At 38.6% G+C, this 22,514-nt stretch overlaps 1 protein-coding gene across 1 annotated transcript in view; it reads left to right on the forward strand.

Annotated features, from left to right (window-relative positions):
• Window positions 1-22,514, forward strand: part of col24a1 (collagen type XXIV alpha 1) — a 152,555-nt gene that overhangs the window by 28,388 nt on the left and 101,653 nt on the right. Inside the window, exons 4-8 of the mRNA XM_088349367.1 lie at window positions 5,436-5,489; window positions 10,256-10,309; window positions 16,438-16,491; window positions 18,558-18,611; window positions 20,253-20,297. Coding sequence (XP_088205493.1) covers window positions 5,436-5,489; window positions 10,256-10,309; window positions 16,438-16,491; window positions 18,558-18,611; window positions 20,253-20,297 — 261 coding nt within the window. The remainder of the gene's footprint in view (window positions 1-5,435; window positions 5,490-10,255; window positions 10,310-16,437; window positions 16,492-18,557; window positions 18,612-20,252; window positions 20,298-22,514) is intronic.

Consider the following 22,514-nt stretch of genomic DNA (forward strand, 5'->3'; position numbering starts at 1 on the left):
TATACATAAAGAAATCATCTTGGACACTTTTTAAGTAACTTAATTCCAACTGTTTGCCATTGGGCACACTGTAGTGTGTTGGACTGAGCCATCAGTGTGTTGTAGTCGACAGACATTGTGCGTTTTTCTTGTCAAAGCAGTCTTGAACCATTTATTCTGAGACGCTCAGACATTATAAGCCGCCGTGGGCCACACTAACGGATCTGTTGGGGCGAATTTGGCCGCTGGGCCATGAGTTCACACTACACAATACAGTGACGTGTAGTGATTGAATAATACACAAGGTGTCTTCAATGTAGCACTGCCTGCACAAATTATGGATATATTTATATAATTGATTAATTGATATATTTTCATATAAATTCTGGATGTTTATCTTACCTTAAGATCTTGTTGTGTTTAGCGATTTAAAAAAATGTTCGAAAGGAGCGGAACGGTTTTATCAGAATATTTTTGTGGAAATCCGCCCAACCACAATCAGACCCTAGCTGCAGCGGTTCCCAAGTAAATTGAGTTTGTGACCCTTGTTGTAGATAGAAAAAAAAAACAAAAAAAGTTTTATTTAAATTTACATTTCCATTGTTACAAAACAATTTTTCAGCAGTTAGTGCCTGTAATCTAAAAATAAAATGGTCTACCCAATGGTGGGGCGCAGTGAAAGTTTACAAACTGTAAATCAAATTGATGGAAAACAAGAACAAGGCCATCTGTTTGTGCATTTAATTGTTTCATTTTGTTGTGTGATAAGTTATACATTAATTCTGTTTTTAATATTGGACACCTGCAAAGTGTTTTTTAGTTTGGAACAGTTTTCTGAACTAAAATGTCCTTTTAAAGGTAACAGAGTGATTGGGCACAGGTGTTTGATCATTTGACACAACTGTGCCCAGTCTAAAACTGTAGTTGGGGCCCTCTGGTGGTGGGAGGTATGCCAGACCCTAACAGCTGAATTTCAACCATTTACGGACCATGTGCCTACGTTGTTTATAGTTTAGTAGAAAATCAAAGTAAGTGGAGAAGACATCAATGGATTTTGGTAAATTTTAGTTAATGCTCTCAATTATTGTATGCATGTATGTTTTTTTATTAAATGTTATGTTGGTTTTGTCATTGCCTTAATTTGCTCTAATGTTTTTACCTGGGGCAGCACAGGGTAGATTGGTTAGCACGTCTTCCTTACAGTTCTGTGGTCTGGGGTTTAATTTAAAATACAGGCCTCCTTATGTGGGATTTGCAAGTTCTCCCAGTACCTTCATTGGTTTTCACTGGACACTCCGGTTTCCTCCCACATTTCAAAAATATGCATGGCAGATTAATTGGCGAGTCCAATTTCCCATAGGTATGAGTGAGTGTGTGGTCGTCTGTCTCTGTGTGCCCTGCGACTGGCTGGCAACCAGTTCAGGGTGTCCCCTGCCCACCGCATGAAGAACGCCAAATGGGCTTGAGCAACCCTGTGACCCTGATTAGGATAAGAGGTTCCGAAAATGGATTGATGGATGTGTCACCGGAGAAGTGGCCGGTACCAGTCTAAATTAAAGAGCTTCCTTTAAATGAAAGAACTTCCTGCACCAGATGATGGGTTGGTCTTAAGCAGGGAAGGACACAAATGGCTTAAGAAACATAGATATTTTTCTCCTGCCTGAAATGTATTTGCCATCGCACTGCCTGTTGATCTTGATAGGTTATTGGCTCAGACCTTCCAGGTGAGAACCTGTAAGATTTGCTGCGTGTTCCCAGTGGTGTTTTGGTGAAGATAGCTCGTTATTAAAATAATGAGTGAATACGCCACGGACAAGGGCAACCGATGATTATAACTTCTGCTTGATGGAAACCAAAACAAATGAGTTGTTGGAGGTGAATTGGCTAGGCCTTCTTTGCCTGCAAGGGTTAAAACGCTATTTTATTGAGCCCAAAAGGGAAAGAATGCCAAAACATTCGCAGAGCTGATGACATTTTTGACATCAAGAGTTTGTGGCTTGGAATGTCGAAGACGACCAATAATGTTTGGGTAACTTTGAAAATTTCGATAAACTACTACCAGGGCAAAGGAAAGCCAAAGAACATAAGCCTGTACAAAAAAACGAATGGATCTACAAAAATATGAAAGCAAGACCGTGACCAGCTATGTTATCTGTGCAGTGGTGGTAAGGATACCAAAATGTTTACCAAAGTCCTATATAACCATTTGCAATTCACATAAAGCTAAGTGATGAGACGTTTAAGATTACCTCTTCATCAATGAAGTATGCATCAGGCTCCAATAATGACGTCTTGAACATATAGTATTTTATAGTAAGGTTGCATAATTTATTTAGTAAGGTTTACATGTCAGTGACCATGGAAATCTCGAGGGTTTTTATATTCCAAAGAACTTCTCCTTACCTAAATATCAAGTAAATGTTAGTCACATGTGCGCTTATACTGTAAATTCCAGATCTAATTGATTCACACAGTGTTTATTCACAAAAGACTCCAAAAGTCCTCCACGGGCCCACATTGAAAAATATAAACAAAATCTCCTTTAAATTCCTCCTCCATACGCTAAGTCAAGACAAACTCGCTCCCAAAATTGTGGATATTAAAAATAATCCTTCCGAACTGACCACATTGGTGGAGTTTACGTTGCATCACCACATTGTAGTTGCTTAGAAATGGGTCCCCCTGAGAAGCATGGTCTGAACTTTCCCAAAATATTCCTTTGGACTTGTGGCTGACCTTATCAGCTGTCCCAGTTAGTGAGTGCAAAATCTGTACAGAAGCATCAGTATTGGTCACTGTCACTTAAACCAGGATAAGTTACAGCAATAGAACAATCCTACCAATTGAGCCTTGTGTCAGTAAGTACTATCTATACAGGGATTACACTTCTCATTAGGGTGGTCCTTATTTTTCGACTTTTAAAATTTCATGCTCTGACCCCTTGAATATGTTCCAATATATACAAAACGTAATTAGGCAAAGTTTCATCAAAATCAAAGGATATTTAGAGGTCGCTCAAGGCCTCTGAAATTTTGGTATGAAAAATAAGGATTTTTCGCACATTATATCAGACCTAGTGTACAAAATTACTTGTAACTTTTCTTGTGTTACAATTATAAGCAATGGACTGAAATTGGATGTTCTAAAACGGCGTACACATAGGGTTAAGATTTCCGTTTTTTCTCGAAAATTGCCAAAATTTTACCATTTTGGGAAATTTCAAAGTCGTTGAGCTACCTCTAAATATTATCCAAATTGTTCAAAATTGCACACAGTGTGTTTTTATCGATATAAGAACATATGCGGGGGGTCAGAGCCCAATATTTCAAAAAAAAAATTTTCGACCCCCATTAAGGACCACCCTACTTCTCATCTTCTTTGATAAGGTCTTTTCATGTGTGCTGGAGAACACAGTCCAGCAGGAAATCTTGTGGTATTGTTTCAGGAAAATTTAATGGAGAAAGAAATTCTGTTTGGTCCTCAGTGTCAGGGTTTTGCGTGCCGGATTTGTTTGAAGTGATGGTTAGACAAGACTGCCATTTGTCACTGGTTGTATTCATCACTGACATTCATATTATCCTTCAATCAGGCTAGTTGTAACCTATATGCTCTGTGACTACTCCCTTGAAATGTCTTCAGTATACTCAACACATTATGTACAATATTCAATGCTTGATTGGGCAATTGGCAATTTTTTTATGTCTACGAAGCATGAAATAATATCTAAAAATATTCACTGATGACAGACGACTTGTTTCATCACATGCTTACATTATGGCAAAGAGTTATAGTCGTTAGTTTTACCTCTCATTTGTGTTTGTTCAAAGGCAAATGGCAGGTATTTCTAAAGTGACCCAAGTCCTTTAGTTCTGCAGGGAATGTGTTAAACTCATCATAAAGTACAACTGCGCTAGGTATCAGACCTCTATTAGATATGTATTCTTCACAACTTTCTTAATAGGAGTTTGAACCACATTGGATTTCGATATACAGACGCTCCCCTACGACCATTCGACTTACGTAAAACGGTAGATACAAACATTTTTTTCGGTATGTGGAAAAATATCCGGACATTGCTCTTAGTTAGATTTTGTATTGTCTGCACCTTTTTCCGAGTACACGACATTACTATAGTGCCTCATTCCGCCACTACCGGCGTGTGGCGCTGTGAGAGGTCACCCAGCATCCACCCGGAAGAAAAAAAATCTGCTTCTCTCTTCCTAGTTCATGTGTAAACATTCTATACTAGCTATGTCTATACTATCTCCAGCGCGCTAAAAACTTTGACATTTTTATTGTTTAATATCTCGTGCATCCATTCAATATAGTTGCCGTAAAGTGTGAAGAAGAGGCGAGTCGTTTCTTTTGAAATGAAAGTGGAATAAGAAAGCTCGTTGCGGATGAGAAAATTGTTGGAACGCTTTTTTTCATCCACTTTCTACCACGGAGGAGGAAGTAGCCTAACTCTTGAATCTTGAATGGTCCAGCGCATCTTCCAAGAGTAAATCAAACTCAACTTTATTTATCTTTATAGAGCATATTATTTGATGATTTTTTTATTTTTGAGTACAAAGCAATACAGGTTACTTATACAAGCCTTAAACATACTTATACAAACCTTAAACAGCAATTTACAGACAAATTCCACTTACGAACGATCGTCCGGAAACTCGTTTGTAAGTAGGACAGCGTCTATAAACTTATTACACTCTTGATGATGTGTTCAGATGCATCAGTAGATATATTTTAGAACATAGGCAAAATGTAACTGTCAGGGGCACTCAGGATAGTGCAGAAGCACAATGCAGAGTCACAGATTAGTACAGTGTTTTTTAATTCAAACAGGGTTTGGCAAACAGGGATTCAGGTATCATGGCAACAGTATCCAGATCACCAGAGACGGCAGTCACGGTCCAAGAAGCAGGCAAGGCGTCAGTGAGCCGGTCCACTTACTCCAGCAAAGGCTACAGTCCAAATGTTCGGCAGATGCTATATGTGGTCAGGAAAGGAGGCAAGAGCTTGGTACACTGGGAAAAAACAAGGCTGTGACAAGAAAATATAAAACGTGACAAAAGTGGTAACAAACTAGCCCCAAGCCCAGAAAACGGATTGTTTAAATAGTGAAGCAGGAGAGCTGTGATAGTGTTATCAGGACAAGTGACGCAAGATGTGGGGTGTAAATTCAAACCAGGAAGTAAGTGACCATAGCAAGGGTGAGCAAGGGGGGGAGAAAAAGAGAAAATCAAACCTGACTACAGATCTGTGACAGTAACAAAACTTGTTGTTGTGAGCTTTACCAAATATCTTTCAGCTAAACACAAACTGTTGTCTTTACCTGATGTCTTTACCATAAATATTGCACTTTATTTATTGCAGGAAAGTGAACTACATGTTATTGTTTCCCATTAACATTCTCTCTCTCTCCCATCTGTCCTGTGTCTCAAATTCTTTTCTAGGGTCCTCCTGGTCCCCCTGGTTTACCTGGTCCCCAAGGAGCAAGAGGCTCAAGGGTGAGTAATATTTGCAAAAACGTTTCTCTTGTTTGATTTCTTTAACACTTCCATTTGCAACAGGAACAAACAACTCACATTCTGCAAGTTCATTAATTTAGGAGAGTACTACCCTAATTTATCCATGAGTAGCACCAGTAATGGTCCATCCATCCATTCATTATCTGCATCGCTTATCCTCAGTAGGGTCGCGGGGGTGCTGGAGCCCATCCCAGCTATCTCCGGGCAGTGGGCAGGGGACACCCTGAAATGGTTGCCAGCCAGTCGCAGGGCACACAGAGACAGACAATTCGCTCGCTCATTCACACCTAGGGACAATTTGGATCGGCCAATTTGGACCGGCCAATTAACCTGACATGCATGTCATTTTGGAATGTGGGAGAAAACCGGAGTGCCCGGAGGAAACCCACGCAAGCACGTGGAGAACATGCAAACTCCACACAGGGGGTTCGATCTCATGACCTCAGAACTCTGCCGCACACGCGCTAACCACTTGATGTTGCCAAAGCCAGGTGCCTCTCACAAGCGCTGTCCTTGTATTTCTCTCTGTCTCTATCTCTCTTTCACTCTCTCTTTTTCTCTTTATTTGCTCCTTTTTTTCTTTCTCTCTCTGTGTGTTTTTAACTCCTTTTCCTCTCTCCTACTTTTTTCCTTTTCTCTCTCTTTTCTCTTTTGTTTTCCCCTTTTCTCTTTCTCCTCTTCTCTTGTTCACTCCTTCTCTTTTCTTTTCTTCTCTCTTTCTATTTATCTTTGGATTTCTTTATTTCTCTCTCTTTCCCCCTCTCTTACTTTTTATCTTTTTATCGCTTTTGTTCCTCACGCGCTCTCTCGTTTCTCTCTTTCTTTCTTCCTTTCTCTTTCTTTGTCCTTGTCTCCCTTTCTCTCCCTCGCGTTCTTTTATTTCTTTCTCTCTTTTTTCATTTCTCTTTAATCTACTAGTCCGGAGAGAATGTTTGTTCAATCGTGTTAAAATGAGACAAGGAATGTGTACGTTAACAATGTCCAATATTAAAAACTGAAAAAACTTATCACCAAACTAGGAAGTAGCGTGGGGAAAGTGTATGCCTGCTTTTTCGCGGTACAGATGGTCAAAAGTGAAACATGTCTGCTCGTAAAAAATTGGACAACACATGGAAACCCTCCGAGTCGTGAAACAGAAACAGGGTTATTTTGTTGTCGGAAGCTCGGGGCAGAGTGTGGTCAATCTGTGGATTTGACTTTGCTGTCTCAGCATAGCGTGACAGACTTTGAACCCTTATCAAAGCCTTTAAATTATGCCACAGGTTATGTCAGCGTCGGACCGTGCATTTAACAACTAGGCCTTCAGTAGTGCTACATCATAATCAATACAACCCTTGTTCTAGTATAATATTCAATAAAAAGCTTCATTTGTAACCTCATAAAATTGAAATATTGTTTAGGAAAACAGTCACATTTTACTCAACCAAAAATCCATTCTCCTTTCTTTTCTCCAGTAACATTTCATTTATGAGATGAGAGGGAAATCAGCTCCTTCGCGTGTATCCTTTCTTACGTTTTTCTCACAAGCTCCACCTCTTTTAAAGTGGCAGTGTCCCATTTTGATGCCGCACTCCTAATTTCAACGCAGAAGTCTCATTAAATGGGTGAAAGTGCAATGATGTCATAAGCACTGTTTTAGTAACAAAGTAGCTGTTTTTATTAAGTGATTTTGGACTTTTTGCCGGTATACATTTTAAATGAGGCGGCACGGGGGGGGGGGGGGGGGGGGGGGGGTCGTGCGCAGCCCCATGGTGCAGAGGTTCAGGGTTCAAGTCCAGCTACCATTTTTATTTCGATAAATGCATGCTGCGTTTAAATTTCACCCTTTTTGTTGCCCAAAATAAGTGGCACGGTCCATTTAGCGTTTTTTTTTCAAATTCTCAAAATGAAAATGACATAAAAAAATTGATTTCTTTATTGCATTTCTTTAATTTAATCAAAGAAATGAAACATTAATATTGTAACGGCACTAATCTTGAAGAGGTATTCTAGAATAGAGTGGTCACATGGTGCATCGTTCTCCAAAGGATAAACTGCATTAAACTTAGTTATTTTGATAGTAGGCCGATGTAGATACACATAACACGTGTTGCAATCATTGTAAGGCTTATATAAAAATAGATGGATAGATCGATAGGTAGATGATTTCTATTCTCTATTTATCTATCAATCTATCTGTGTTTATGTGTTTAATTATAGCTATTGTTTCAAAAATGGGCATTCATAGAAAGATTCTGTTGTTTACTGTATGTTTTTAAATTTGGATACAACAATGTCAGTTTTGATTATAGCATAGTACAGTGAAACATTTTTTATTTTGGGGCTTACGTTCCAAGAACAATGTTTGATAGGTGAAATCTGTTAGCTAGAAATCTTTATCTTTTACAGAGGTCATCTAATTAAATAATCCATTATGCAATGAAACTAAAGAAAAAAAAACTTTTTTACAGGCCCAAACATTTGTTTATCAAGTAAAAGTACTGTAGACCGCACCTGTAACATTTAATTAGTTATGTACTGTATTCCCAATATTTACTCTCTTGCGGATTATTCATCCAATCAGAATGTTGAAAACAATACATGAGGATAAAGCAGCGAAAACATTAAAGGTAAGTCGTGTTAGAGCAAGGGATAATTGTACTATTGTCGTCGATGGAAGACAATTTTCTTTATAGTTACATTTGGATTGATAGGTCTGATGCAATTTAACTTTTTGAGCATTTGAGAGTTAGACAAAAAAATAAAACTGACCTTTTTATCACTACCAAAGAATATTTGCATTTTTATAAAATATCCCTCTTGAAGGGTAGACTGCCATTTTCAAACATGGGAATGCATAAAAGACTATGACGTCATGATTTATTTAAGATGGTTGTTACTTTATAAAAACGTGCAATTCCCTTAGTTCCGTGTTTGTCAAGTTTTTCTGTCCAGCCCCGTAACCTCACAAGAAGAGATCATCTCACCAAGATAAATCTTTTTTTAAGTGATCACATAATACTGGTGAGGAAAAAACAAAGATTGCTCGATATTGATGGTAATACGTCACCTCCGTCCATTCCAAATCTCCGTCTCTCGGCACATTTTTGCTGAAAACCCCCCCCAAGCGTCTTATCAGCAGGATTGGGTTGTAATGTCTTCATTTATTTGACTTGGTGCTGTCCACTGCCAACATATTTAATAAAGCAAGGTCGCATTGAAGTGCTACGGGAGAAGACTCTTTACCCTGTCTCTCTTTGCCTGTTTCTGCATCCGTGTTAAATATTTTTTCATGGGGTCCAGTGTTTCTCATAGGATTTTAGGAGACTGTGGTGGGAAGGTCTCTGACCCTCGCGGTAGGTTGTGCATTTTTCAAGCCTGGTCTCTTTAGGGCATTTTGAGACCACTGAATGGAATATAAATTGCTGTATATGAACATAACAGGCTGGTATGAGCACACAAAGGCATATCAGGAATATTATTAAATTGAATCTTAAGTCAAAAAGCCATGGCACAAAGTCATTAATTCATTCACACACCAATTCAGTCCATTGTTCATTCACTTTCTACTGAAACTTTGCACCCTGCCATTGAACATTTAATTTTTCTTGGCTTTATAAAGAAAATGTCCATTGCGCTTCCAGATTTAAACACTCTCGGGCAGGCAGCAAGGTGTTCTACTTGCAGTCTGTTCCTGAGGTCTGATTAAAGAGGGAGGTGCCTATGGAGCACACATTTGCACTCTCCTATACTTGACAATTATGCACCTTACATTTACACCAAATATTTGGAAATCGGACAATCGAAAACCATAGTCATACGTGGCGATTATTTCCTTTTTCAGTCCAATAGTTTGCCTCACTTTTTTTCTCTTATCCTTCCCTTTATTGCTGTTATTCTTGGGACCCATGTTCAAAAGCAACACAAAAGAACAAACCAGGAAAAAAATAACTTCGAAAATGGCATACGCCTTCACTCATTGACGGTCCGGATAGAAGTTGCGCTTAGAGCTAGGCTCCACTCGTTACGCGCCAAATCTCATTCGATTCGACTATTTTTGGCTTTTTTTAGGTTGGGCACCGAATTCCGTGTCAAGCATCAAAACATTTTTTGCGCAAATTTTGGTTGGGCTTTGAGGCAGTTGAGGAGAGGGGTACCTCTGTATTGTATATTTTTTTCGGCGGGGAGAGGGGGGGCGCGGAAAACGAGACTTTGGTGATCCCCCAGTCTCGTTCATTGGTGAGAAACACTGGGGTCACTTAAGAGCCTGCTACACTCTGTTTACCTTTTCTACTCAATGTCTATACTCTGTGCTTAATGCACTGTGTGTAGGCTTAATGTAAACAAAACACTGTGAAACCCACTGCCCCTAGTGTAGTGGAGGTGCAGTTGCACTTTATTCTGCAAAAGTTAAAATAAAAGAAGTTCCCCTAAGTCAAATGCGCCTGCACCCCCTTCGACGGAGCCTCGCGCCCCCCAAGTTGTAAAATAAGTAATAGTGGTGAAAAAAACACTACCTTAGTCGAGGTGTGATTTCAGAATCTATTGGGCATCAGCCTAACGAATCCTTTTAATGATGAAAAAATGAAATCTTGTTATCTATAGTATATATTACCCAATAGAATGTTTCCAAAAATTGCCATATGGTGGCCTTAATGTACCAGCTGGTATTTATTACAGCTGAATGAGTCATTTTCACTACTTGGCTGTTATAAGTGGCTAAACATAGCAGTTCATTTACTATGTTCTTGCTCTGACATTTTCAGGGTCTCAATGGTCCACCTGGAAAGCCTGGACCAGCGGGACCACCAGGACTCAAGGTGAGCGGTCATATTTGTTGTCAAATGAGTTACTGTTGATAGGAAGATTTTGTATGGCGTCAGAAGGAAAGTGAGACAATGAGCTTTTTGGGCCCTGGAAGGCATGAGCCAAATTGGATCCTTTTGGATTCAACGCAAGCAATCAGGTCAACTACATATCGGCACAACAAAAACAAAAGTGGTGAAAGCATTGTGAAGTATGCATATTGTTGTTTTATCCGTCGCACCAGACGAAAATTTTGAAAATGCTAAAATACAGAAAATAGTAAAAATAAAACAACATAAAATTAAAGTGTTACATAAAAATGTGTTGATCTGGTGCCACTTTTGCCCCCAGTTTCACCTCCTGTGTCTTTCCCTACGATAAAAAGAATGTAGTTTTCATGAGGCACTAATGGGTCCTGCGCAAAGTCAACTTTCAAATAGCTGGCTACATTTTTCTCTATTTGCTATGTTTTCTATTATGTATTTATTTATTATGAAGATACAGTATGTATAAAATGTCATGCAAAAACACTTTTACGATAGCCATATTGCAATTTCAATAAAAATTATCAAATGTAGTGCCTAAAAATATATAGAATATTTGACTTTGCTTTAATTTGGAGTGTTTGAAACATATTTGATGAAAAGGTTTATTGTAGACAAATAAAAAGATAGACTTAGACTTATCTCCGTTTATGCATGAATTGAATGAAAACAAAAGCTAAATTGTAAAAGAAAGCCAAGACTATAAGAGCAAAAGATTGGACAGGCCTTCCGTATCAAGATTAAAGGCTGTATCTGCAGATACCAAAAATGAAATAAATCTTTTTTCTCCTGGCCCTGGTTTAACACACATTCCTGAAACGTAATATTTCTCAAAATATTTGCCTTGTTTAAAGTGGTAGCGATTGAAAATCTCAGGTTAAATATTACTAAGTATTAAAATATTTTCAGTGTATGCTAAATGACAGGAAAATGAACTCGGTTAATAACAAAACTATGACTCATGGTGGAAATGTTACTCAACACAGTAATTCAACAAAAAAGCTCAAGTACAAACGTGTCTAAATCATCCGTGTACACTGAGTCAGGAGCAATGCAAGTGACTGATATCAACTCATAACTGAATCTTTTGATAGTTTTGAAAGAAAAAAAAAATATATATAATGTAATCCAACTACACTATCAAAATCAATACAGGTCAGTTTGTCTAAGATTGTGGCCAAGTATAATCTTTTAATAATAAATGTAATACAGCCATTCATTTATTTCGCTTTAAGACAGGTGCAGTGTTATGCTTGCCTACTTTGCTACTGCCATACATTATTAGACTTTTAATCTGAGCAGGCAAGCTCGGGCCCGATTGCTGCTAAGCTTGTTTTTTCTCGATAAAGGGTTAGGCAAAATCCAGAAGGATGCATCCTTCAGCTTTTGTCCTCATTTTAGTCTAAAGGTAAGATATAGCCTTTGATATTCGGCAGAAAATGTTCATGAGGGCTTGACTGTTCATCTGGCTTGAAACTCTTTGTTATCAGTTTTGGGCCTCTTACTGAAAAAGAGTAATCAGTAACAGTTACCAGTTACTTTATTTAAAGAGTAATTCAGTAACATTCAACATTACTGACACGAAAAAGTAGCGCATTAATGTAAAGGTAACTATCTAGTTACAAATGACCGTATATCTATCTATCTATCTACCTTGGTCATATCCCTTGAATGGGGTGACCGACAGCAAGACAAACACATATTAAAAACAAAGAAAAGAAAAAAAGGGAAAAGTAGCAAAAAAACACACACAAAAATTTTGGGACCATGGCCAACCCAAATGTCCAAACACCCAAACAAATGAAGCACCTCGGCACCCAAGTTAGTCAGACGAAAAATTACCGTATACACTCACATTAAAGGTAATCTCGGGCCTAAAAATAATCTAGCCCGAGCCCGACCAATTAACTTGTTTGGAATGACCGAGCACGAAGCAAACCCGAATTTTCTCATTTTATCTGTGATGACTTTGGAGGAGGAGGGGTGACTTTGGCGAAAATCTTAGGTAATGAACAGATTAAGATAATTTATAATTCGTTCCTTTAATTTTGCTTGTAAAATTGTAAAATAAATGTCATAATCTATCTCCCTTTTAATAATTTACTACTTAAAAATACTTAATAAATTACTTAAAACACTTAATAATTAAAAATTACGACTTAATCTACTAGTGATTCCAAGAGCCAAGAAGAGAACTGCAGGTTCGAGAGTGTTCTCCATTCGGGCCCCGGTGCTGTGCTCTTCCCCCTGAGATTCGATCTGCAACCTCAGTGGAAATGTTTAAATTTAGATTTAAAACACACTTATATTCTATAGCTTGTGAATGACCTATATTTTATGTTGACAATATCTATGTATTATTTATTATTGCAGCATCCATGAATTACCTCATGTGCGGTCCCTTCTCAAGGTTTTTTGATTTTCTTCATGTTGAGGTTTTTGAGTTTTTCCTTGCCCTCATGTAGGTTCTAGATCAGGGGATGGTGTAATAATAGTCTGTGGTTTGCAATCAGCTGTGGTCTGTGCAGCACTTTGAGACTTTTTGTGATTAAGGGCTATACAAATAAACAGGACTTGACTAATTATGTTGGCTATAGTTGTAATGATAACAACATTCCTATGCCCTTCACTTTAGACCATGGTCTGATTTCACTTTTAATCTATTTATTCCATTATTACAAGTTTTGACATCATATATATAGATACTACATGGATGAAGTTTTAAAACAGAGCTTTTGTACGTCATTTTTTTCCAAACAAGGATAAGACTGTTCGAAGGATCTTGAACCAACTCTGCGGTGTTGAAATTTTCCCACCTTGATGTTTTTATGATTTCATTGCTGTCAGTCAAAAGCACAAGAATTTCATGCTCGAAGGCACTGAAGCAAATGTAATTTGAGGTGTCAGACATGATTTAGTTGAACACCACTGAGCAAAATGGAAGCCTCGGACATATGTGCCAGATCCAGTTTTGTTAACGTAATTGGCGTAATTTCCGTGTTTCTTTACAATAAATGAATAAATTACCCCATTGGCAGGAAAATAACTGGGTACAAATTACCGTATATATTCGCATAAAGCCGACCCCCCTTAAACCTCTTTAAAAAAGCCACATAATGAAAGAAAAAAATGTGTGCACCTCCTTGTGTAAGCATTAAACTCTTTATGTTACTTGGCTTATATAAACAGTTAGCCGTGACACTCCATACGTATTTTGTTTCAGGGTTTCAAACCACTCGAAGATATTCTCAATTTCTTGGTATATTACTAATTATTAATTATCTCCAGGCATGATGTATTTAAAAAATGAAGAAAATATAAAAAAATGAAATTAAAATTGCACTATTGATTTAAAAAATGGGTGGAAATTATTTCACCTTGGTCAGCGATAGAAAGCATTTTCCTCTGCCTTTTTGCTTTTGTGGGTCCAGTGTGTTTTGTTGACACAATTGATATTAGAGAAACTGGAATTTGAAAAAGAGTTGCATGCTTATAATGTAGGTAGGCCAAGCTGTTTTAAGTTCGCGGACAACTTAGACCGAAACGTTATTGGCAGACAAGGGCAGACAAGGAAACGTTATTGGCAGACATGGGCAGACAAGGGGCTGGGCAACTGTTTAGGCAATCAGAATGCAGAAGACAATGCCGATGAGATCCTGGCCTGGAGCGCTCAGGAGGAAGGGCGCTCATTTTGAGACAAAGAGGTTGCAGGTTCCAATTCTGACTTCTCCAATAAAAATGTTGAAGTGTCCTTGGGCAAGACACTTAACCCTTAATGCCTCCGATTGCAGGTAGTTGCTTTGCATGGCTGACGCTGCTATCGGTGTGTGACTGTGTGTGTGAACAGGGAAGTGTGAAGCACATTGTAAAGCACTTTGGGAGGTCTTCAGTCACTTGAAAAGCACTACAGGGAGTGCAGAATTATTAGGCAAATGAGTATTTTGACCACATCATCCTCTTTATGCATGTTGTCTTACTCCAAGCCTACTACCAATTAAGCATATCAGGTGATGTGCATCTCTGTAATGAGAAGGGGTGTGGTCTAATGACATCAACACCCTATATCAGGTGTGCATAATTATTAGGCAACTTCCTTTCCTTTGGCAAAATGGGTCAGAAGAGGGACTTGACAGGCTCTGAAAAGTCAAAAATAGTGAGATATCTTGCAGAGGGATGCAGCACTCTTAAAATTGCCAAGCTTCTGAAGCGTGATCATCGAACAATCAAGCGTTACATTCAAAATAGTCAACAGGGTCGCAAGAAGCGTGTAGAAAAACCAAGGCGCAAAATAACTGCCCGTGAACTGAGAAAAGTCAAGCGTACAACTGCCAAGATGCCACTTGCCACCAGTTTTGCCATATTTCAGAGCTGCAACATCACTGGAGTGCCCAAAAGCACAAGGTGTGCAATACTCAGAGACATGGCCAAGGTAAGAAAGGCTGAAAAACGACCACCACTGAACAAGACACACAAGCTGAAACGTCAAAACTGGGCCAAGAAAAATCTCAAGACGGATTTTTCTAAGGTTTTATGGACTGATGAAATGAGAGTGAGTCTTGATGGGCCAGATGGATGGGCCCGTGGCTGTATCGGTAAAGGGCAGAGAGCTCCAGTCCGCCTCAGACGCCAGCAAGGTGGAGGTGGGGTACTGGTATGGGCTGGTATCATCAAAGATGAGCTTGTGGGGCCTTTTCGGGTTGAGGATGGACTCAAGCTCAACTCCCAGTCCTACTGCCAGTTTCTGGAAGACACCTTCTTCAAGCAGTGGTACAGGAAGAAGTCCGCATCCTTCAAGAAAAACATGATTTTCATGCAGGACAACGCTCCATCACACGCATCCAAGTACTCCACAGCGTGGCTGGCAAGAAAGGGTCTAAAAGAAGAAAACTAATGACATGACCTCCTTGTTCACCTGATCTGAACCCCATAGAGAACCTGTGGTCCCTCATCAAATGTGAGATTTACAAGGAGGGAAAACAGTACACCTCTCTGAACAGTGTCTGGGAGGCTGTGGTTGCTGCTGCACGCAATGTTGATCGTGAACAGATCAAAGCACTAACAGAATCCATGGATGGCAGGCTTTTGAGTGTCCTTGCAAAGAAAGGTGGCTATATTGGTCACTGATTTGTTTTTGTTTTGTTTTTGAATGTCAGAAATGTATATTTGTGAATGTTGAGCTGTTATATTGGTTTCCCTGATGAAAATAAATCATTGAAATGGGTATACATTTGTTTTTTGTTAAGTTGCCTAATAATTATGCACAGTAATAGTCACCTGCACACACAGATATCCTCCTAAAATAGCTAAAACTAAAAAAGCCCCACTCCAACTTCCAAAATATTCAGCTTTGATATTAATGAGACTTTTGGGTTCATTAAGAACATGGTTGTTGTTCAATAATAAAATTCATCCTCAAAAATACAACTTGCCTAATAATTCTGCACTCCCTGTATACAAATGCAGAACCTTTTCCTTTTACACCGCAATGCAGATTATTATCTAAATTAAGTTGGGGAATAGATAAATAATCCGTCGGTTAGGTTAGCCTTACAAGTAGTACTGTACAACCCCCACTGGTAGGGTTTTGGGGAGATCAGAAGGGGGTTGAGAAACACCCTAAGGCTTAAAGCCTCATCTTTCCACATAAGATTTATACAAAAGTGCAACTTGTATTAATTTTTGTGCCCAATTATGTAGAATCAGTCGAGGGTTATTTATACTTCTGCGCGACTTATACGTATACTTTACTTTTGTAACATTCAGAGCAACCATTGGCACAAAGTTTGTTTCCAAATCTCTAATAGGCAGGAAAAATTACATGCCTAACACCGTGAGTCACAAAACCAGGGGTGGGTTGGAACAAACATGGCCACAGCATTAGCGAAAAACCTGCAACATTCCAGGCTTTAGCTTATTCAGACATAATCCTGCATGTTGATTTACTGTTTCAGAGAGGACAACAAAGAAAAGTTCAAGCTGTTTTTCTTTGAGATGAGCGTGATTTACACGAACAGTTTGGTATCCAGTCGGTGGCTTATGAATCTGAAACAGATTTTGGTTGCTGACCGTGGCCTTAACCTGCGACCCTCTCTATTTAGGGTGCAAAAGGAGACCCAGGGCTTTCTCCAGGTCAAGCTTCACCAGGAGAAAAGGTAAGGAATCTTCATTTACTCTTTCATGTGGCGGTGGGAACTCCTTTGCTTTCTCCTTCATGCCTACTCTTTTGTCATTTACAGTGCCTGGCGAAAGCTCAGGCTCCTCATGAACCTTTTGTCATATTGCCGCATTTCAGGCTTCAAACTTAAAGACAACAAATATTTTATAAGAATCTACAACGTGAGAGACACAATCGTGAAGTGGAACCAAATTATTATATTTATTTTTTTATATCATATTTACCACTAAAAACTGAAAAGTATGTATTGCAAGAATATTGGACACCTGTTCTCTCCGCTCAGCCAACAAGCTCTATAGGTTTCCTGATGACTTCTATATGATCCAATGTCGATCTAAATGATCAAGTGCATTGAGTCTCAGTTAATATGCACCTGAACAGACAGCATTATGGAGCATTGAGAGCATTGTAAAGACCGAATCACAGACTAGGCAGGTCCAGGACAAAGCTGTGGCAAAGTTCCAAAAAGGAATGGGATACAGGAACATCTTCCAAAGCACAGTGCGAACAATGTTATAAAAATGGAGGCAGGTTAAATCCACATCAAAGCTACCAAGGCCTGTCAGTCTCTCTAAATATTTGTCCCAAACAGGGAGAAAACTAATCAGAGAAGCAACCAAGAGCCCCATGATCACATTGGATGACCTGCAGGCATACACAGCTAAGTTAGAACAGAACCTCTGTTGGACGCTGCAAGATACTTGAGAATGAGGTGCTAGTTCACCTTTTTAAAGGACAACAACCCTAAGCATGAGGAAAAATCTACAATAGAATGGTTTAAAACTAACAATACGAAGGTGTTAGAATGGCCAAGCCAATGTCCTGTCCTCAATCTTGTGAAACATTTGTGGAAAGATCTGAAAAATGCTGTTCACAAGCGATCACCATTAAACCGTAAGGAACTTGGGCTGTTTTGTAAGGAAGATATGGCAATATGGCAAATAATTCTCAGGGGCCAATACCTTAGCACTGTATCATACTTAGGGCAGCATGGCGGTGCAGTTGTTAGCGCTTGTGCGGCACAGTTCTGAGGTTGTGAGATCTAACCTTCCTGTGTGGGGTTTGCATGTTCTCCCCGTGCTTGCATGGGTTTCCTCCAGGCACTCCGGTTTCCTCCCACATTCCAAAAACATGCAGTTCAGGTTAATTGGCCGGTCTATATTGACTCTAGTTGTGAATGAGCGAGTAAGTTGTCCGTCTCTGTGTGCCCTGCGACTGGCTGGCAACCAGTTCAGGGTGTCCCCTGCCCACTGCCCGAAGACAGCTGGGATGAGCTCCAGCACCTCCGCGACCCTACTGAAGATAAGCGGTGCAGATAATGGATGGATGGATGGATGTATCATACTTGTTTCAACACAAAATTAAATAACTATTTTCCACTTCAACATAGCTCCAAGTCTTTGTTTAATTGAGCAGCCACTTTAACTTTCCACTGCTTCGAATAATACCTTTTTAGCTATATTAAAATCCTTAACTCCCATATCCAAACTTCTTTAAGGGGCTATTTAGTTAAAAAAATTGGCCCGTGAGCAAGCAACCTGGTGAGCAGGAGCTAGCATTTACTGTTAGCAAGTGCCTCTAGTGGAAAAACTATCGATTACTTGCCTAAGTAAATCATTAGCAACACTATGTGTGTTGCTGAATACTAGCACTTTGAGACAACCAGTTGCAGTGCCGAGCTGTGGAATTTGAAGGGACAGTATGTGTTATTTAGCACCTCATCGTGGTAAAATAACCTTTTGACATTGAAAATAAAAAACAATATTGATTTAAATAATGAGCAAAATCAATTAATTATCATATAAACACAATGTGTTTTAAATACTCTTTGGTCAAGAAATGTGTATTTATCTTACAAAACATGCGGCTCACCATAAGGGAGATGACATAATTGTCCTCCATCTCACTGTGAAGTACAAATAAAAAAAACAACAGCCTTTCGAAAGAAAAATGGTGTAGCTTAGTCACTTTGAATCTCCATAGTTTGTTATCTGCACGTGTATTTTTTAAAAACCTTTTTTTCTGTTTGATCTTTTCCTAAAGGGAGAAAAGGGTCTACCAGGTCTTCCAGGTTCTGATGGATTTCCAGGTTTACAGGTAAGATTCAATGTGCTCCAAAATACGCACACAAAAAATTCTAATGCTGAATGTTACTGGATCACATTTTGAAATTAAGTAAATTACTTGCTGACGTAAACTTTCAGACTTGGCATGAACAATTGTGCTTAATTTAGATTGATAGTGGTTTATTTTAAATGGGACAGTAAAATAACAAATGGTAAAAGGCAAAATGGTTGTTTTTGTAACCGCTGCCCTTAAAATCAAGAAAATCACTACCGTTTTCCTCGGTCAAAGCCTTTGAGTGAAATACTGCAGTCTCTGTAAAACATGATAGGCTTTGAGATCAAGGTTAAAGTTCAACTCGAAGAGGAACGACACCCACTATGCTCTGGGTCAAGAGGTCAGTTACAAGCACAATCTACGATAATATTCCTGGGAAGTCCATATGGTTGAAACTAGAGACCAAGTTCAGATGTGGCATTATGGTCTCTGTATCTGGAATGTTAAGTCAGAGATATTGACTCAATGTATACTGTTGAGACTCCAAGTACAAGATTTTGGGCTTAACTCAGAGCTGGATAAGGGAAAAATAATACTACGGTACCTAAACTACTATTTAAGGACATGTTGGAATTTCGTGCTGGACATTCATTCTTTGTCAATCAATTGAACCGCATAACAGCGGTACAATAGTGCTCTTAAATTCTTATAGTAAGATCATTGGACAAAAATATTGGCAATAAAAAAGACCACAAAAAGAATAGACTTAAATTGAGTCAAACTTTTGACAACTGTTACAATGTAAATATTGCATGACCTACTTACATTGTGAACAAACATTTGATTTATAGCGTCTATTGAGAAATTAATTGAATTTTATTTGATTTTATGCTAGCTTTCCCTTGAATCTTCATTTGCTTTAGTTAGGTTTTGGTGTAAACACAGGACAAAGCATCCTCAAAAGATTATTAATATCTTATTATTTTAAATGTTTTTGATTTCTGGTAGATCATTTTCACTTGGTCATTTTGGGATGTAGCTCATATCCCAAAACAAGTGCTAGGACCCCTGTCCGAGATGAATCTTAACAATGAGAAAAAGCAAACCACCAGTAGTATTGAATGTATGACACAGTGAAATCAATTCTCAATGCATGTTCATGTAATTTCACTCTTTACCCTTGAAAAAGGTCTCAAATGTAAATATGAAAGATTTTACTGCATTTTTAGATAATTTAAGTTTATTTTCTTTTTAATATTGGTCACCTGCAAATGGGATTACATAGGATGCCAGTTCTTTATTTTGACTACTATACCTCTCTGTTGCTCATTATTTTGACTATTAACATCAATGTTACTATCATATGTTGCGGTTCTTTGATAGACACACTTTTCAGGACAGGTGTGCTTTTTTGTAACGAATGATATTGAATCAAAAGGAGAAATCAAAGAATGGCTTTTAGAACAGGTCAGAACTTCTCATTTGAGGTTTGGGGGCTCTCCTGCCCTCCTTGCAAGTTTAGAATCCATTATGTCTTCTCTCCTTAGCATATTAACCAATTAAACTAACAGAACGATTCTTGACACAGTCTGGTTAACAGCGTCTTTAAGTAGCGTCTCAATTAATGATATACCGAACAAAAACTCAAGATGAATTTGATTTTATTCCATTCCCAAGGGTCCAAAAGGATATCCAGGACCACCTGGGCCGCCAGGAGAACAAGTAAGTATTCATTTATTTGGCTTCACTAAAGACATAGAATCACACTCTTCCTAATGTCCCTGATCAAATATTTAAGAGCTTGAGTTTGAGTCATTTTTTGTGATGGAACCGATACAGATAAAGAGTCCCGATCTGCTACTTTTGATTCATGTAAAAACTGAAGAATCAGATCCAGTGTTTATCTTAGTTTTTGATGTAATCATCTTCTTCAATCTTTAAGTCAGACAGACTACCTAAATGTTCAAGTGTTTAAAATAAAATACCTCTGCAAAGCCAAATTTTGTGCAACCTGTAGTTAATGTGGCATTTAACGATTCATCATCAGACGTTTGGCACCAATCAAATTAACACTCAAATGGTCAGGCCCGTTATCCTATCATGTGATATTCATGTGAGTCTTGACTTGGATGTATAGTCCTACACAATTAACTCACTAGTGGGCAGGATTTTTAATCACTTCAATGGATTGATATACAGGAAGTTATTTTCCATATTTACAGGTAGTCCCCTGACTGTGATGTTAACGGGGCATGATAAAAAGACAAAACCAAATTTAAAAAATAAGTTAAAAGAAGGAAAAAAAGCATAAAACCAACAGACGAAATACAAGTCCTTCACTGTCAAGGACCCATTTGCAAAAGCTCAGTGCAGACACATAATGTAGTGTAGTAATGGAGGTCTTCATTTAGACAAGTTGTTACGCAGAAAGTCAGGTAGCGGGGTAACAATCGTGGTCCAAGATAAATACGGTCAGTGGTCCAGTAAACTCAATGAGCGAAGGTTACAGTCCAAGGGCTCGTCAGGTTGTAATCGCAATCCTGAAGGTAACTCATGGTTAGAAAGACCGGATTGACAAAAAGGCAAAGCCAAGAGTGCTTTGGACGCGAAAAGAAAGGCAACAAACTAGCACAGAGCATAGGGTATTAAGTGTTTTAATAGTGATGAGGGTGAGTCCAGATAGGAGGGAAATTAGGGAATATTTAACCAGGGATTGATTGACCAAATAAGATAACGTCGAGAGACATAGAGGGAGAGAAGAAAAGATAGAAAGTGAACTTACAGAGAGAGGAAATCTTTACGAATACGCCATAAAACAATCCTATTTAAAAGAATCATAAATTGGGTAGACTAAAAATACTTAATACCTAAATTGTGGTACTAACGTCTAGTCTTGGTATAATTATTTGGGCAAAATAAGCGCGTTTCTTTAGCAAGTTTAAAGTTTATTTGTTAAATGATCAGGTTGGACAAAAATTCCCAGTTAAGATTGCTAAGGGTGTTTGAATTACTCAGGACCATTGTTAATTCTAGAATACAAGCTGCTATGGTTTCTTTGCTACATTTTAAACACTACAGCTTATTCTTTTTTTTGTGGCGGTAGCAAGGAAAATAGTAAGCTCCTCTTTTCCGCGCTTTCTGCACTTTAAATACAAATTACCGCGGTGACGACTGGAAAAATGTATGATCCCCTTCAAGAGAAATTAATCAGTTTATTTATATAATACATAACAGGAGCTAAATGGGAGGTTTGACTACTTTATTCAATATTTACAACATCCTCACGATATATAAACTTTTCCACCCATTTATCAAGTCCTCAATTTATGCATGAGAACTGAACAGCAGTAAAAGTTATTTATCAAAAACACTACATTTTTTTCCCCTATCATTGCCTTCATTGCCAGTTCATTTAGATATCCTTTAACCTCGAGGAACGATAACAAGTGAACGCAATTTGGTCCATTACAGCGGAAACCACCAATGACAACAACACAAAAAGACATGTCTGTATTGCAATCTGGCACTAGTCCCAACGTATTGTTGCCCTGGAGCTGTCGTCTAGAAATATTAGGCTCATGTTTTACGCGATGCAGCCCTCACTTGCGTTTTCTTTTCCTGCAGTAAAAAACATGTATTGCTATTTTGAATGGTCAGATGATCCAAAAATATGTGATGTATACAACTCTGAACAGAACAGAAAACAACCCAGCTGAAAACGGCATCAGGTGTGCAGGGGCACAGAGCAGTTTGCATTCTACAGCCAAATGCATCAATGCCAAGATCTACACGCAATTAGCGCCAGGTCAGGTTTAAAATGTAAGAAATGGACATGGGTCTGTTCGTTTTTATGGCTGTCAAGTGCGGTTTCTAAACAGACAAAATTGAGTTTCGTTCTTAGATTTGAGCATGTGGCTTTTAATCATGGGCACTCTGTCG

This window comes from Urocampus carinirostris, chromosome 12 (genome assembly GCF_059441175.1).
Source record: "Urocampus carinirostris isolate Australia breed hairy pipefish chromosome 12, RoL_Ucar_1.0, whole genome shotgun sequence".
Lineage (NCBI taxonomy): Eukaryota > Metazoa > Chordata > Actinopteri > Syngnathiformes > Syngnathidae > Urocampus > Urocampus carinirostris.